We start from the raw sequence: 17,623 nt of genomic DNA on the forward strand, positions 1-17,623 counted from the left end.
GAACAGCTGCCAGCCGCAAGCATGCGTTCACGTGCGCTCCAGGAATTTACACTTGCATATGTATGTACTTGAGTCTCACGCCCCGCGACGGTGTCCTGCTTCGTTGTTGTATTTTTGTTGCGTGTTTGCCTTGTTTTTGTTTTTGCCTTTTTCTTGTCGCTTTTTGGCATTTTAATAAACTTTTATTTTTCATTTAGTCAGCTTGTTCGGCAAGTGTGTAAGCAAACGAATGTACACATGCACTCGTGTGACTCAACGAAGTGACATTAAGCGCTCGCCTTCTCTTCCCACTCCCCTCGTGCTGCTTAGCGTGCTCGCTGGCTCATACTCCTGTCAGTTTTTTATTAGTAGTTCTTGGGGTCATAAAATCAGAAGGTGAAACGCGCTCGCCCTCCCTCCCTTCAGCCCTCATTTACAGTGCTCTGGGTGTGTGTGTGTGAGTTCGGTTAAAGTTTACTGGCCATATGGCAAATGAATATTTGCGGTCGCTCTTAATTCAGGTAAAAAACGAAATGAAAATAAAAATTTGGTGGAATAAAAATACCACAGCAGTGAATTTTCATTTAAATTTTTTGTCACTTTACGCGCTAAAAAACGTGTGTCCGCTTTCGGTTACGCGGCTGAACGTCACGTGATGTGTAGTTTATAAAGTTGGTTTTATGTACTATTTGCATATTTGAATGAATGTACCGTTGATCGCACGATCCTCCCATAAACCAGTTGACATGAAAGCGTTCAGTGTGGCCAGCTGGTTCAACCATATCATTTCCATTGAGTCGTACAGTGGTGGGGTGATTAAATCGCACTAGCACTGTTGCGCCTTTGAACCACTGACCAACTGTTTAACTACAGTCTCAACCATAAAATATTCACTCAAGTTGCTGTACATTGTTTCCCACAGTTTATGATAGATTTAAGTTAAGGTGGTCGTTGAATGGGTAATGTTTATCGAAATTTTTTTGAGACAGTATGTCAAATTTTTGTTGAACCGAAGATCCATCAAATACTATTAATGCCAATTTCGTTTGATGTTGGAACAATAGGTTACCTTAGGTTATACTGACCAGCTGTCACGGCAAACATGAACCTACTGGTCTCTGGTAATGCCAGAGGTTCACTTTAATTTGACCTCAAGTATATGTCATAGAAGACGTCAGCGCTTTTTGGAACCTTTAAGAGTGACTTGATATCTAACTTTGATACCTAACCTAGTGACTTGAACTGCAATGCTCCTACATACGAGTTTTAAATAAGGCTCAACCGAATCATATGAGAACCCATTCGGCTCGTATATGATGACAGTGGTTCTGCCTGTCATTAGGCCACAAACAACCGTCCTGCAGCTAATTCGTGACTGTGAGTAAAACGCTGATTTTCTTGAGGGCTTTTGTGCATGATCTTGGCGATTATTCATGTTCTTAAGACATCCTACATGTTCTTAAGACATTCCATCCCATTTGATCCATCTATCAAACCTTTTGGCAATTCCATTGTTTATTGTTTTTAGTAACTTATATATTACCTGTACTTATCCGGTAGCCAGACGGATGGCACATTGGACAGTTTCGTCTCATCAGCTATTTCGTTTCCCGTATTTCTTTTGTGACTTGGAACCCAGTATATATGCAGCCGTCCTCCCTGCTCTAAGGACATTCTCTTCGATGTAGGATTACTGCCTTTATTGCCGCCTGTTTGTTTTTAGCGTTGATAGTTACCTCAGCAGCTTTCCTGACCGCAAAAGCTCCCGTCTGGAAGATGGTGCAGTATTCCGGAAGCTTGAAAGGTCCCCTAAGATCCAGCTCCTTGGCAATAGACTACAGCGCCAATTTTATTAACCGTTTTTAATAATTTTCACTCAAAATAAATAATCCGATTTATCATAAAACATTTCTTTAAGTATTTTATTTTAATTGTTTTACATTTTTTAGTAACTAAATCGTGACAAAAATTCAGATCGTTTTTGGCCGTTACAGTGGTTCCAATAGTTAAACTTCCGAATCTACCCGATCCAGTCAACTGTCAAAGTGAGTTGCTCTCTAATTTCTAAGTGACATGATCTCTTATCTCTTTACCTCTGGATGTACCTTACCTTGGGTAGGTCGAGCGGCTTCGGCGCCAGAATACCAAAATGAGACATCCTGACTAACAGAGTCACTAAATTACGATTGTGATAGAATACCGATATTAAAGTTATTTTCTCAATAAAAATAAAGTAATAAATCGTCAGTGAAAAACATTTGAGAAAATAATATCTCAAAAACACCCAATTGATTGCCAAAAAGCTTACAGAGCGGCGTGGTTGGCAGGATTCACTACCGTGTATATTCTTTGTGTCGAAAATCGAATTTTTCAAATATGAATTGCATGTATGTATGTATGTATGTATACATATTGAGAATTGTTATTCAATTGCTGTTCGCTGCAATGTTTCAATCGATTAGTGCATTCTTAACAATATAGCAAGCGATAAATCAACCGAATTGTCGGTACTTAAAGGCCAACTTTCTTCATCCTTTGAGCATTACAGCCAAAAAAAATCATGTGGAACTACATACACATGCATATAAAATGCATACATGCACATAAATAATAACTTTTGCTTATGTCAGCACGTAGCACATCCTATTCCGCCTATTACTCCTCATATTTCGTGGAGGTCAAACGAAGGATGCGAAAGCGCGATTGCGCTGCCAGATGTTGGCTGGCGCGACCTTTCACTCAAAATAAAAATGCAAACGAGCATCGAATGTGATTTGTATAATAAATAAATATTCCTATTTCTCAATCAAATAGCTTGCTGACTTGCATCTATGTGCGTGTGTATGTGACCTCGGAAAAAATTCGCAAATACCCTGGGGAAGAAAGTGTCACCATCATAGAAAGTACGCTCTTTCTGAGTGGAGCGTGAGGGCTTGCGTTGAGTGCCCTGGGCGATTTACTCCACACGTTCAGTGGCGCCCAAAAAGTGAATTGCTCTGTGGATTTGAAACATATTGAGTGTTGTTTGGCGGCTGTTTACACTGAACTTATCAATTTGTTTGCCATTCTTGACGTTTTATGAATAATTGAAGTGTTTTGGATATTCTTGCGAATTTATCATCTCTCAATGCAATGTTGCCACTGAATGCATAGGTAGACATTCTTATTTTAGTAGAAACACTTTTTTACACTAATATTTTGGAAGGTTGTTTAACCTGCCCCGACTTGTGAGGAACTCGAGATTCGAGAAGATTTTATTTTTTGCAAAAATATTAATACTAAGCAAACGTTTTTTGTTATATAGACTAAACGATATTTAATAAGCCTTGATTGAACTTCGTTCCGATTTATGAAAAAATGGATTTATCAATAAATTCATTACTTATACTGAGATCACCGATCCGCAGCATTATGCCAACATGGCGCAGAATAAGTTTCAAGAGCAAATTATGGGGGTTCTGATGGGACCAAGCTAATCGTTAGTCTTCAATCAATGATTGAATAATACGGTTTCCAAAGACAAAATCGAAAATTGGAAAAATGACCAAAATCGTGCTTAATATTCGTATCGAGTTGATATCGTTTATATAAGATTGCATGAGGATAGAGTGCTCAATGTGACAGTACGTAGGTTGTCTTTTATAATTCGGGATTCGATAACAAATATAGTTTTTAATCATCAAACATCGCTTAATTGTTTTTCATTAAGTTTTTTATATTTAAGCAAGCAATTGAACCTATTGACGAAGCACTTTTGCCACTCTTATTCAGATATCTTCAAAACAGGTCTTTTGAACGCATTAACCGCCTCTTCAGGTGTCGATAAACGTTGACTTATTCTTTATGAACGAGAAAAAAAGTCATTCGGTGCTAAGTCAGAACTATACAGCGGATGACTCATCCAATCGATGTTTTGAGTGCTCAAAAGTGTTGTTCCAGTCGATGTGTGAGAGCTCGCATAGTCGTGGTGAAAAGTGATCCGTCTTCGGCAGTTGTTTTTTCTGATTTCTTGAAAGATAACAGAAAACAAATGGTTACATATCACTCTGAACTTACTACTCTGCATTGTTCCAGTAGTATGGTTGCGACATGTCCAGTTTTTCTAAAAAAAAGACAACCACAACAACCAACCAGTCGACTGCTCTTTACTTTTAGGCCCATAGGCGTAAATCCACTGTCACGATATCATAGATTGTTTCGAAGCACCGTTATCTTATTATGTTAACATTTATCTCGACAAATCGAGCCTTTTTTTAGCGATTGACAAATTATGTGGGATCCAATATGAACAATTTTTTGTACAGTGAAATTATCATGCAATATTGAATGTATTCTAGTCCCATTAATGCTCATAGTGGTTTCAATCCCACGTTAGGTCACATGACGAACTTGCAATATCAATTTGCGCACAGCATCAATAGCTTCCTTGATTTTGGACGATATTTTCGAAATTCGTCTTGGAGTGATCTCCGATCTCTATTGAATTCATTGTGCCATCAATAAACGCTGGTTCTTGATGGAGCTTCATCGCCAAAAATTTAATTAAGTTCATCTTATCATGCACGTTTGAAGAGTCTATTCATGTCGAAACTTGTAAAAAATAATAGCGCGAAATTGTTCACGATTTAATTCTATTTTTGATCGAGAAGAATATTTTAAGTTACTGTAAACAACACAAATAGCGCTTGTATGTCAAAACGTTGTGAGCATGCATGCCTTCAAAAATGTCAAACTTTACGAGAAAATTGTGAGTTTCCAGATTGCAACACTAGTGTCGGCAAGTCCCGAAATATAAAGGCAACCGACGTATCGTAACATTTGCTCAATTAAAGTTTTTTCTTTCTTCGTACTACTCATTGTTTCATCTCATCTTCTTATTCTTTACTGGCGTAGACACCGCTTACGCGATTATAGCCGAGTCAACAACAGCGCGCCAGTCGTTTCTTCTCTTCGCTACGTGGCGCCAATTGGATATTCCAAGCGAAGCCAGGTCCTTCTCCACTTGGTCCTTCCAACGGAGTGGAGGTCTTCCTCTTCCTCTGCTTCCCGCGGCGGGTACTGCGTCGAATACTTTCAGAGCTGGAGTGTTTTCATCCATCCGGACAACATGACCTAGCCAGCGTAGCCGCTGTCTTTTAATTCGCTGAACTATGTCGATGTCGTCGTATATCTCGTACAGCTCATCGTTCCATCGAATGCGATATTCGCCGTGGCCAACGCGCAAAGGACCGTAAATCTTCCGCAGAACTTTTCTCTCGAAAACTCGCAACGTCGACTCATCGGTTGTTGTCATCGTCCAAGCCTCTGCACCATATAGCAGGACGGGAATTATGAGCGACTTATATATTTTGGCCTTTGTTCGTCGAGAGAGAACTTTACTTTTTAATTGCCTACTCAGTCCGGATTAGCACCTGTTGGCAAGAGTTATCCTGCGTTGGATTTCCAGGCTGACATTGTTGGTGATGTTAATGCTGGTTCCTAAATAGACGAAATTATCTACAACTTCAAAGTTATGACTGTCAACAGTGACGTGAGAGTCAAGCCGCGAGTGCGACGACTGTTTGTTTGATGACAGGAGATATTTCGTCTTGCCCTCGTTCACTGCCAGACCCATTTGCGTTGCTTCCTTGTTCAGTCTCATGTTTAACTAAAATACGTATTTACTTTGTTGTTGTTGTGTTTATTCCGAGGATCACACTGAGCTTTCATCTCTAAACTTATAGTTGTAAAGAGTAGCGAAAGCTTTCCATATAAAAGAAGCCTTTAAATTTCTCTAGCTGTCGAAAGCTGTGCTGATTTTACTTCAACGTCACTGTAAATGCCCCTACTATGTAAATACTAATATGCACTCATGACTCGGCAAATATGAAGTGTTCGTCAAGTGTCTTATTTTTGAGTGTCATAAAGAATGCCAAAAGCATATTTGACTAGAAAAGTGAAAGGGTCAAAAGCACTTCCGTGCTTTCTGTAAGCACCGCAAGCATTCAAGAGCTTAGCTGCAGCGTGTTGCCGCCTTCGATTATATGTGTGTGTATATGTGTTTGTAAGGGCTTAGATTGCGGCAAAACCGCGTGCCACGTCTAATTCGATGAGCGTTGTCCTTGTGCGCGCACTTATTTCTTCTCACAGCCCGCATGGATAAATCGCCTACATACACTCAAACATATGCATGAATTATTTATGTGTGTATATGTGCTTCGATTCCCTATTTTCGGCGAATACTTCGCTTATAAATCGTTGTTTAGCATCCGCTACTGCTTTTCCACTAGTTCGGAAATATTTATGCTGTATTTCATATGCAAAACACACACGCACTCGCACACATTGACGATGGCACAACACATGCTTCGTGCGTCGCGTTCACTCGTCTTATGCTCCTCTTCCGCTTTCGCATTAAATATTCATGCGTTTCGGCAGTTGCTCCGCTTCGCCACAGGAGCGGCTGTCCAGCATGGCTGTCGCAAGCCAAAAATTCCGGTAGCGTACTCCGGCTGCGGCTCCGTGTGTCCATGTGTCCCTGTGTGTGTGTGTGGCATTTGCTACAACAAATTGCCATGAATACTTGAATGCCAACCCTTTGGTTGCCTCTTAACTTTGATTTGTTGCGCGCGTTCTGCCTGAGAATTGTTGAGTGCGCACAGCAGCCTCTTCTTCTTCTTCTACTTGCTCTACTACCTCTCCTTCACGACTGCTTAGCTTGCGTTGCTACGGTTTCCCCACACGTGTATGTGTGTGTGTGTGCGGTTTACACTTATGCGACGCTTAATTAACTTAAGTTTGATTTATAAAACCACTCACATTCGCCACGGGCGCGCTATAAAATTTTAGAGTTTTCCCTTTGTTTTGATTTACTTTGCGTGAGACTTCAGCCCGAATAGGTAATTGAAAGCGTTGAGCGGTAAACATTTAAATATTTGCTTAATATGATGCTACTTAAGTTAGGAAAATCCCATATTTTGATTATATTGACATAAATATTAATGACATTTCGTCCTCTTCAAAATATTTAGATATCACTAAACATTCGAAATCTTACTGAGCAATAATTTAGACCAGTGCAAAATCATTCGAAATTAGTGAAAAGTAAAAGAAATTCATAGTAGGTTGGAACCCAAATTAGTGTGATAAAATTCTTAATAAAAGGCGATCCATTTCGAGGTTCCCTACTTTTTTTTAAAGGAAAAACATAGAAACAAAACAAAAGAACATTCTTTGTCACTTATTTTTTGAAGATTATCTTCTTAAATGTTCGTCCCAAATGCGGCAATTTTTACTGTTTACATAGCCATTGAGCCAGAAATATGCCTCATCGCTGAACAAAATTTAGCTCGAAAACGTCGGAACCTATTGGAACTTTAGAAGAGACCATAAAGCAAAAGTGACGTTGCTTGGGAATGTCGAGCAGCTTAAGTTCTTGCAAAAGCTGTATTTTGTACGTTTCTAATTTAAGATCTCGACGTAAACTGCAAAGTCGTCAGTCCGAGTTGTTGCGAACGGCGCCCGAATTGACTCCCCACGGTCTTCGTGTGCACTCTCACCTAAGGCTGCGATATTTTCTTCACTTGCTGGATGTGGTCTATTCGGTCGAATATTATGTGGTAATAAATGCTGGGTCTTAAGATGAATAATGGTGTTGGGAATAGTATGCTCAGCAGGCCGATTATGTTGACCATAAATTGAGCGAAGTGCCCGAAATACATTATTTACAGCCCGTGAATTTTCGTAATAAAGTTTAACGATTTGTAAACGTTGTTCAGGCATAAGCTTTTCCATAATGAAATGCCAAACAATACTGAACAAAAACATAAATAAACAAGTAAGGAAGGGCTAAGTTCGGGTGTCACCGAACATTTTATACTCTCGCATGATAAAATGATAATCGAGATTTCATTATCCGTCATTTACATATTTTTTTATTTTGCTGTAAAATTAATTAGAATTAAATTCTGAGAGATTTACCGATATTTTCGGTGAAAAACTAGGTTAGGCACTGTGTTCTTCGTGTTCGATATCAGAGACCTTGAAAAGTTATAGTCCGATCACGACAATTTTTCCACAAGGGATACCTCAGCTCAAATACCGTATTTGTGTAAAGTTTTATTCCGCTATCATCATTGGTTCCTAATGTATATATTATACAGAGAAGGCATCAGATGGAATTCAAAATAGCGCTATATTGGAAGAAGGCGTGGTTGTGAACCGATTTCACCCATATTTCGTACGTGTCATCACAGTGTTAAGAAAATATTATATACCGAATTTCATTGAAATCGGTCGAGTAGTTCCTGAGATATGGTTTTTGGTCCATAAGTGGGCGACGCCACGCCCATTTTCAATTTAAAAAAAAAAGTCTGGGTTCAGCTTCCTTCTGCCATTTATTACGTAAAATTTAGTGTTTCTGACGTTTTTTGTTAGTCGGTTAACGCACTTTTAGTGATTTTCAACATAACCTTTGTATGGGAGGTGGGCGTGGTTATTATCCGATTTCTTCCATTTTTGAACTGTATATGGAAATGCCTGAAGGAAACGACCCTGTAGAGTTTGGTTGACATAGCTATAGTAGTTTCCGAGATATGTACAAACAACTTAGTGGGGGGCGGGGCCACGCCCACTTTCCAAAAAAATTACGTCCAAATATGCCCCTCCCTAATGCGATCCTTTGTGCCAAATTTCACTTTAATATCTTTATTTATGGCTTAGTTATGACACTTTATAAGTTTTCGGTTTCCGCCATTTTGTGGGCGTGGCAGTTGGCCGATTTTGCCCATCTTCGAACTTAACCTTCTTATGGAGCCAAGAAATACGTGTACCAAGTTTCATCACGATATCTCAATTTTTACTCAAGTTACAGCTTGCACGGACGGACGGACAGACGGACGGACGGACAGACAGACATCCGGATTTCAACTCTACTCATCACCCTGATCACTTTGGTATATATAACCCTATATCTGGCTCTTTTAGTTTTAGGACTTACAAACAACCGTTATGTGAACAAAACTATAATACTCTCTTTAGCAACTTTGTTGCGAGAGTATAAAAATAACAGCTTGACACGAGCCACTCGTGTTTTGTCAAAAAGGAAGACTATTGAAAAAATTTCTTCTACTCGGATCACCCGTTATTATGAAGTTTTTGGTTTTAAAATTCATCTACCCATGTCTAATTATGTTGTGCTCTCAGTTAGTCAGATTTGAGGTTAGGTTAGGTTTCGTTGTTTATTACCACGACGGAGATCATGGAGATACAGCTTAGACACTTGAAACAGTGGTTAGGATACAAACCGATTTGAGTGTTTGTACATACATAGACATACTATAGGACATACCACTGGTCCTTAGTGAAGCCAGATAAAGGTTCTTTTTGAGCTGAATCATTCATAATATAGAACGTTAATGCTTTTGTCGAAACTTAAGAGGCAAGAAGTTAAAATGGAAGAAGTTATTCCTTATGTTGAAAATTGAGAAACTTTTCCCGAGAGAGGAGGAATAAATAAAAGGTTAAGGAACGTAATTTGCCTTTGTTTTCCACATCACGAAAAAAATAGTAAAAATAGTCGGTATCGTTTGAACTTTTCCTCAGATTGCTTTAGTTTGTCAGAGCAGATAATATAACCACAAATTACAAAATAACAGATGCGAGAAAGTATAATACAGAAAAAGATCTTATCAAGGCTTTATTATTAGTGAAACACATATCTTCTTGAGCCATTTATAATGAAGAAATCTATTGATAAATATATAAAGAAAGATTATAAAAATTTAAAATGCCTTAATAAAAAATACTGCCTTGAACAATTTGTGTACTCATACATACACAGATGTCTACGTTTTTAAGAATTTAATTGTACTCAGTTGCGGACCCGTTATCTGCTTTTCGCTATAGCGTCACTACAATAATGTTCACAGAATAATTCCACGGCAAAGCTAATATTTTCTTAATTCTTTTGAGCTTATATTTACTTAAGAATATTTACTCATATGTTGTTGGTTTTGGCATCACAGCAAACATTTATAAATTTTTTTTTTTGCACATTTCCAGGAAATCGCAGCGATTCTTATCAGTTTTGATAAGCACAATGAGTGGCAATCCAAGGAAGTCAAAACCAGGTGAGTCAAGCCAAAAATTATTGCGTTGAAATTATCTCGTACGTTGAGTGGATCTAAATTGTAACGTAATGTACATAAAAACACATGTATGTATGTACGTATGTATCTATGTATATTTGATAATGTACTTGTAAAGTTGCCTCAGCCGCCAAGTCCAATGTACTACAAGTATATACCATGTAGTATCAAGTGTTTTATGTCGATGGTCACTCAAGTCCATTTAAGTAAAAACTAAATATTTGTTTATTCCGAGGGGATTTAGAAAACATAATGCTCAAATGCTTATTATGCCACTGTCTGCTGTATATTGACACTTGCCTAATTGTGGAAAGAGAAGAGTGGAATAGGGGTGAGGTGGACAGGGACACAGAAAATACATATTTATATATAGAGATACAGTATCTTAAGGTTTTGTTAAAACAAGTGAAAGAATGCCTTGATTTCTTAGTAGATCTAACATCCTATTTCACGATAAAACTGCAAGGTGTTCCAGGACATACCTATATTCCCGGCAACTGTGAAGTAGATGAATTAGCCAGAACGCGCACCACCCTTCAATTATGTAGACTCTGATAAAGATGGGGATAATATGTGTTCGGCTACTTGTAAATATATAATCCACAAACATGTTATAGATGTAACTGAGTCTCGGTCAATCTCAACTTGTTCAACAAGCAGGCAAGCGTTGCATAAATAGAAAATGGGTCGCACAAACCGACTATTAAAACTCAAAAGAATGACATATGAACTCTAGCAGATCAAGAGATATAAGAAAAATAGGCTATAGAACAACTTCTAAGCGTTTGTAAGAATTTCTAAAAAAAGGAAATAATCGATGTCTCGGAACATATAAAACTGTTTGCATTGATGAACTTCAGCAAGGCACAGGATGGTTCAGAGAAGACATTTGTTGTGAGGATTTTAGTCCGTTGGTTTCACATTATGAATTCTAAAGGCCTACATGTGTCATTAGACATCCCGAGTGAAGTATCTCGTTCCTTTACTCTGTAGCAAACTACTGACGATAAACCAGTTATTCCCCACTTCAAACCATAATGCCAAACCCGTAAGTTCTCAAGGATCTTGATGAGATACTACACATTTGTATCATATTCATACAAAATTTCCTTAAATATTCTTAAATCATAATCTCCGAGGTATTAAACCTCCTTGGGAAGCTTGCTTTCGGTTTTTCTTTTCTACTTCAATCCACAAAAAGTCTATGAGCTTCCATTGTCTACACTTTTGGGTTCTGTAACTCACTCTTAAATATATTAGGGGTACTCAAATGTGTCATAAAGCATCGTAAAATCATAAAGTCGTAAATTATACTAGTTTCAAAAATTTGTTGTTGGATTGTATACTAAAATAAGTTTACGCAAAGACAACTGTAAACGCTTTGTTTTCGAATCGTTATAACTTATAACTTTAGGAGACTATGTGAAACCCCTAATTGTAGAGTTAAAAATCTTTCGACCCCGTCTCTTGAGTAAATTCTGGGCAAAACGTAGGACTAGGTATTACTCGTATGCAAAAATGTATATATGTTTCAAAAGTTTTCACTTCATTAACCCCCTTTATCTATTTACAGACCGAAGAGCGGTTCGCTGCTGATGTACTCCCGCAAGAAGGTTCGCTACCGCCGTGATGGCTACTGCTGGAAGAAACGCAAGGACGGCAAGACCACGCGCGAGGATCACATGAAGCTGAAAGTGCAAGGAACAGAGGTAACGGAGCTCTTGTTGTTTATAGAAGTACACCATGCTTTAAGTGGCCGTAAAAGGTTCACACGTTGTTGACGTTAATTTCCGCGTAAGCTTTGTTGTTGTGCTTGGTACTGGTGCTTTTTGTTCGTCGGCGAGCCGGACAACACTTGCTGTGCAATTAGGCAATTAGAGCCAATTCCCTGCGCTTGCTTGTTTGGTTTCCTTCTTGCTTGACAGCTTTTTTGATAACCTCGGCAATTTTTTTGTTCGAATTTTTTCCACACACTCGCCGCGCCGGTTTGCTGACGGTGTTGGCCATTTGTTGGCCACTTAAGAATGGCGTCGTCGTTAGTCAGACGCTGCCCTGAAATTAATTTACAAGATAATGAAAACAAAGGCAGCTACACAAGAAGAGTATTTAAGAAAAACTAACTGCTCTTTTATCATTTGCTTCTTTTTCAGTTTCTTTAGCTTTTTTTCAATGGTCGTCCGTGCTGGTGGCGACGGCACATGTGCAGCATACGTTGTGTCCTCGCCCCAAGGGTTGGTTAGCCGGTTAGCCGGTGTATCCATGAGTTATGATTTCCCGCCGGAAACATGCATGGAGTGACTGTTTGGCATTTTTTGCATTACTGACGCCCTTTTTACACAAACTGCTCGTGGATATTTATATTTACTTTTGCCACTTTTTTTCGCCAATTTCGTGAAATCCTTTTGGCAGGGGCCTTCTAGGATGGGATAAGCTGCTAATGCAATAAGTTAAGGGTTAAGTGTATTTACAAGTCTGAAGTGTATAAACTTGTCGACCCATCAGCGAACTCACGCTCACGACCCTGGCACTGGCTGGAGTGGAGTCGCGTCCGTGTTGTTGGTGGATCTTGAGCTACGGAAGAATAAAAGAAATTTCTTATAATTTCACGCCAATTTCTTCTAGTTGTTGTCTTTGCTTTATTGCTCTGCCGATTGGCGTGAGTTTTGTTGTTTCAATTTTAAATGCCTTTGTTTGTGATTTCTGCTTTTTTTCTGCCGGAGTTTTTTTTCCCTTCTGGTGCTACATGCCATTGCACATTGCATTGCCAAGCGATTTTCTCCCTCCCTCTTCACCCAGCTCGTATTCTAACACTCGTGTACGCGAAGCAGTATCAAGATTTATGATTTGTTTGAAGACGGAAGCGCCAAGACATTGGCTCTGCCCCAAGCCCAGTGTCTCACAAGTAAGCGCCGGCACTTCGCCAGCATTGGGAAGCGATAAGCAATTGTTTTGCTGCTCTTAATGGTTGGCGAGAGGTGCGGTGGGAGCTTCGCGTATTTTACGCCGTCTCGGTTGGCGGCATCAGCCGTCAGTCATCAGCGGGCGGCATCCAGAGCAAAAACTCCTATTTATCTTCTGGACAAGCCAGTGAACGCGGCAAGTACGAATACAAGTGCTCGCACGAGGTGTGGGACAAAATGAAAAATATTTCACATACGAAAGAGGGGTTGAACTTTGACATTAGGCGGCGAAGCTCTTACTCATTTTTATTAGTGTTTTTTATTTTACCGAAATTTGCCTACTATACCCATTTTTATTATAACAGCTTTTGCTTGCTCACAGCGTGACTTTTCCTTAAGTCAAAAGTAATTCAATTTCACTCACACTCCCCTGCTCTCCCGCTTCTTCTGTTATTTTTTCATATTCTAATTAAATGAATTTGTTTTCACCAATTTTGCCGCGAGATTTTAGTGCATTTTTATGTTGGTGTTTTTCTTAGACAAGCTGGCTTATTGATTCTTCGCATTTATGAGATAAAAATATGATATTTCTGAACTTGTATGTAAGCAGTAGTAGGAGAATAATAAAAATATTGTTTTACTCTTTTACAGTGTATTTATGGCTGCTACGTTCATTCCGCTATTCTTCCGACTTTTCATCGCAGGTGCTACTGGTTGTTACAAGTAAGAACATCTCTATTCCTCAATTACTATTCTTTGCTGTATTTCAATAACCAAAAAGTTGCTCCTTAATATTTTGTGATGTTGATTAAACCCGCTTTATTATTGTGTTATGTTATTTTATCAGAATCCAGATATAGTTTTGGTGCACTACCTGAACGTTCCATATCCAGATGATAATAAAATGGCTGTCATTGCTCCGAGTATAACACTGTGGGGCGATAAGAAAGAGTGGACGAAGGATGAGCTTGTCAGTCAACTTAAACCTATGTGTAAGTAATCTAATTATTAATTCTTATACTAAAAAGCAATTCCAACTCGAAATTAATGCAAATCGTCGAATAATACTTTCATATACTGTATAATAATTCTTAAGTCAATAAAATATTGTTTGATTTGTTAATATCGCTTTTTGAGCATTTGGTAAGACAACTGGTGCATAGTTGGCGGTCTACTATGTTTATACCGATACTTTGTTCCTTCGAGAAAACGGAAAATCCCTTTCTTGTAATTTTAAGAAACTTTGTTTCTCTCGAATTATTACGGCTGGGAGAGGTCCTTCCCGATGACGGAGCTTTTGATATTGCTTCACATTAGTTTACACAGTCGTATCAGTTTTGCGGGGATACCAAATTAAAAGGCAGCTCCTTTTCGTGCTGTCAAAAGCAGTGTTGATCCTTTTTTGACGTTCTTTTCCAAGATGGTAAATATCTGGTCAGTTGTTGTTTTTCTAGGCCTAAAACCACACCGATGAGGTCCAATCAGTTTGTTGACGGTTTTAATATTCAACACAGTATGGTCGATAGAAGCTTATATGGCTTATTCCCCGGTAGTTGGCGCAGATTGTGGGGTCTTCACTTAGATTTCAGTCGTCGGCCATGCTTTCGTCCGACCATATTCTACAAAGAAGCTGATGCATGCTCCTTATCGTCTACGCCGCTTTGTTCTTCAGACGGTTAAATGTTATTCGATGGAACGTCTGCTCCATTGTCATCGATTGGGGAGTCGGGTTCGCCATCTCTAGGTGTGATGCTTACACTGAAATTCAGCGGAAAAGTGTTCCCTCCATAATTTAAATATGCTCTGGCCATCAGTCACTAGATCACCTCTGGGGTTCTACAAGAGTATGCTCCGGTCTTGAAACCTTCTGTTCTGTTGTGTCCTTTTCATTGAGTGTGTTTTTTACGTGGCGAGTTCCAAGCCCAGCATGGTATGATTCGCCTTCTGACTTTTGCTCGCCTTCAAACGGATGTTTTTTTGGCAACCCAGAGGCTACTTGGTCTAATACCGGAAGTCGAGTTACTTGAGCCATACGTAAAATAACCGTTTTTGGCCATTCCCAAGTGAATGGCGCTTAGAGAACTTTCCTCCCATGCGTGAAATTCTACACATGGCCCCAGTCACTGGCTGACTTCATTCCTTATATATAAATAAATGCTAACAACCATTCCGTCTCACTGCTCCGAAATATTAGTATAATTTTCGCTGATGGGAAGTAAAGTATAATTGTAAAACTAAGGGAGTATATGCTCTTCGAAGTAAGTTAATGTGATACCAAAAGCCATCCATTATTTCGCAAAAGGGTTCAGGTTAATTTTTTAACCATTTCATTACTAAATTTTTACATTTTTTAAACATATTTTAAACACGTGAATTTCTCCTGCTTTGATCTTTGCAAGTTGCGATAGTATAAATGTTTAGTTGCATCCAAACTTAGCTCTTGTTTACTATTTTCCGCTTAATTGATTTAATGTGATTACACTATAGTTCTACATCTCGTCATAAGGACCCAAAATCGTTCAAAGCGCTGTTTTTAATGCTAGTGTAGGATACTGATAAATATAAATGAATGTCGCTTTAACTATCGTTAATTCGAGAATTTCCATACCTCTATATAAATAATGTATATATATGTATATTGGGTAGTCAAAAAATTCTAGCGGTATTTTCGCTAGTTGGCGCTGAAAGCGCGTAGTTCTAGTTTTATTCGTCGCATCGGGTCATGCTATACCTTTTTGGTTTCTTTTAAGTCGTTCGTGAGTTATAGCGTCGCAAACATGGAGCAAAATAAAGAGAAAATACGGCATATTTTACAGTACTACTACGATAAAGGCAAAAATGCATCTCAAGCCGCCAATAAAATTTGTGCAGTTTATGGACCCGATACAGTTTCCATTTCCACCGCACAACGATGGTTTCAACGTTTTCGTTCTGGTGTAGAGGTGGTCGAAGATGCGCCATTCTCTGGAAGGCCTGTCGTCGAAAATTGCGATAAAATCGCTGAATTGGTCGAAATAGACCGGCATAGTAGCAGCCGTAGCATCGGTCAAGAGCTGGGCAGGAGTCATCAAAAATTCATTTCAATTTCAATAAAAAAAAAATTCAATAAAAATACCGCAAGACTTTTTTGACAACCCAATATATTAGGGTGTTTTTTTTTAGTTGAACTATTCATTTTTTTTCAGACCCGTCACGAAATTTCCTTGGAAATATCCTTAAAAAAATTCCCTGAAAATTTTAGCCTTAATATTAACATTAAGAACTGGACCAAGGCCTATAAAAATTTTCCATAGAAAATACACTACAATCGTGGGTTTTTATCTTTAAATTCCTACAGATCAGAGGTATTTTATGGCATCACTTTGACTTTAGACGCATATTTCTCAGAATTCTTCACTCTACAAAAATGTCCAGTGCAACAAAGTCGTATCTCACACCGGCGGCGTTGTACCAGGGTCTAAACCCGATTTTTCACAGAATTTCGCATTTTTTTGCATATATATTATCTCGTAAATGACAGGAGTTATAGAAAAAACATACATGACAAATTTGTAGGAAACTTTATTTGCTATAAAAAAGGTCCGACGTCAAAATCACTATCATTAATACTTCTCGAGATATTTAGCTTTTTAACAAGGCTTTATGTAATTTTCATAGTTTTTTTCATACATACCATCTATAAGAATTCCATAAACCCCTTGGTCCAGTTTTTAATGTTAATATATAGGGCTAAAATTTTCAGGGAATTTTTTTAGGGTATTTCCAAGGAAATTTTGTGACGGGACTGAAAAAAATTAATAGTTTGTAAAAAAAAACACTCTAATATATGCATATACATATATAATAAAAAAGTCGGGTTACCGATTTAGATGATCTATGATTTCTTAAATTCGTCTTAGCTCTGAATAGAAAAATCTCTAGTAATAATTAATTTAGATAGATTCGAAACAAAAAAAAAACCAAAATCGAAATAAATTAAACATTATAATAATTGTAAGATCGATTGGTCTGCATACCATAAGATTCAGGACATATAATTTAAGTTCGCCGTTGCCTGCCTTTATATAAGCTGTAAGTTGCGAAAATGTTCTGAATCGTCTTCCATTCGCCCGGCTGATTAGCCACTTACAAGCCCAATCCTAGACAACAGGATAATAAATATATTTTAAGGACCCTAAGAAACTTTTCCACATATGTTAGATATATTTCTATTTATATTTTCTATTTAGTATCCACGGTTACTTCGGACGATGACTCTGATTCCGGCAACGATATAGAAATATCGGTGAGTGCTACCTTTCATAAAAATGCGAATTTTGTTTAATTTTGCTAAGAAAAAACAAAATAAATTTGTTACAAAGACTGCCGAGACCGTCGAATCCTTGGTGTGCCAGTTGATGGAGAAGCAACGTCTTTCACGGCAGGCGGCCTTGGTCAAGCAGCTGGACTGTGGTTGTGGGGATGCGTCGTGCGCCGACGGCAAAACTTGCTCGCATCCGGTAATGCGGCGGCCTACGCTATTGAAATCGGTTAGCGAGAAGCGTCTTAGCATTGGCGATGGCTATAGTCCGGGGGCGAGCGGTACGCCGAATGTCGTAGTTGGTCAAAAGGTGGGTC

At 38.6% G+C, this 17,623-nt stretch overlaps 1 protein-coding gene across 12 annotated transcripts in view; it reads left to right on the top strand.

The window, feature by feature from the left end:
- LOC105227681 (uncharacterized) overlaps positions 1-17,623 on the top strand; it is a 125,719-nt gene that overhangs the window by 93,721 nt on the left and 14,375 nt on the right. For all 12 annotated transcript variants that reach the window (XM_049450900.1, XM_049450896.1, XM_049450901.1 and 9 more), the window contains 6 exons: positions 10,021-10,088; positions 11,680-11,815; positions 13,658-13,729; positions 13,854-13,998; positions 17,236-17,291; positions 17,368-17,616. In XM_049450900.1, coding sequence (XP_049306857.1) covers positions 10,021-10,088; positions 11,680-11,815; positions 13,658-13,729; positions 13,854-13,998; positions 17,236-17,291; positions 17,368-17,616 — 726 coding nt within the window. The remainder of the gene's footprint in view (positions 1-10,020; positions 10,089-11,679; positions 11,816-13,657; positions 13,730-13,853; positions 13,999-17,235; positions 17,292-17,367; positions 17,617-17,623) is intronic.

Source organism: Bactrocera dorsalis, chromosome 3 (genome assembly GCF_023373825.1).
Source record: "Bactrocera dorsalis isolate Fly_Bdor chromosome 3, ASM2337382v1, whole genome shotgun sequence".
NCBI classification, from domain to species: domain Eukaryota; kingdom Metazoa; phylum Arthropoda; class Insecta; order Diptera; family Tephritidae; genus Bactrocera; species Bactrocera dorsalis.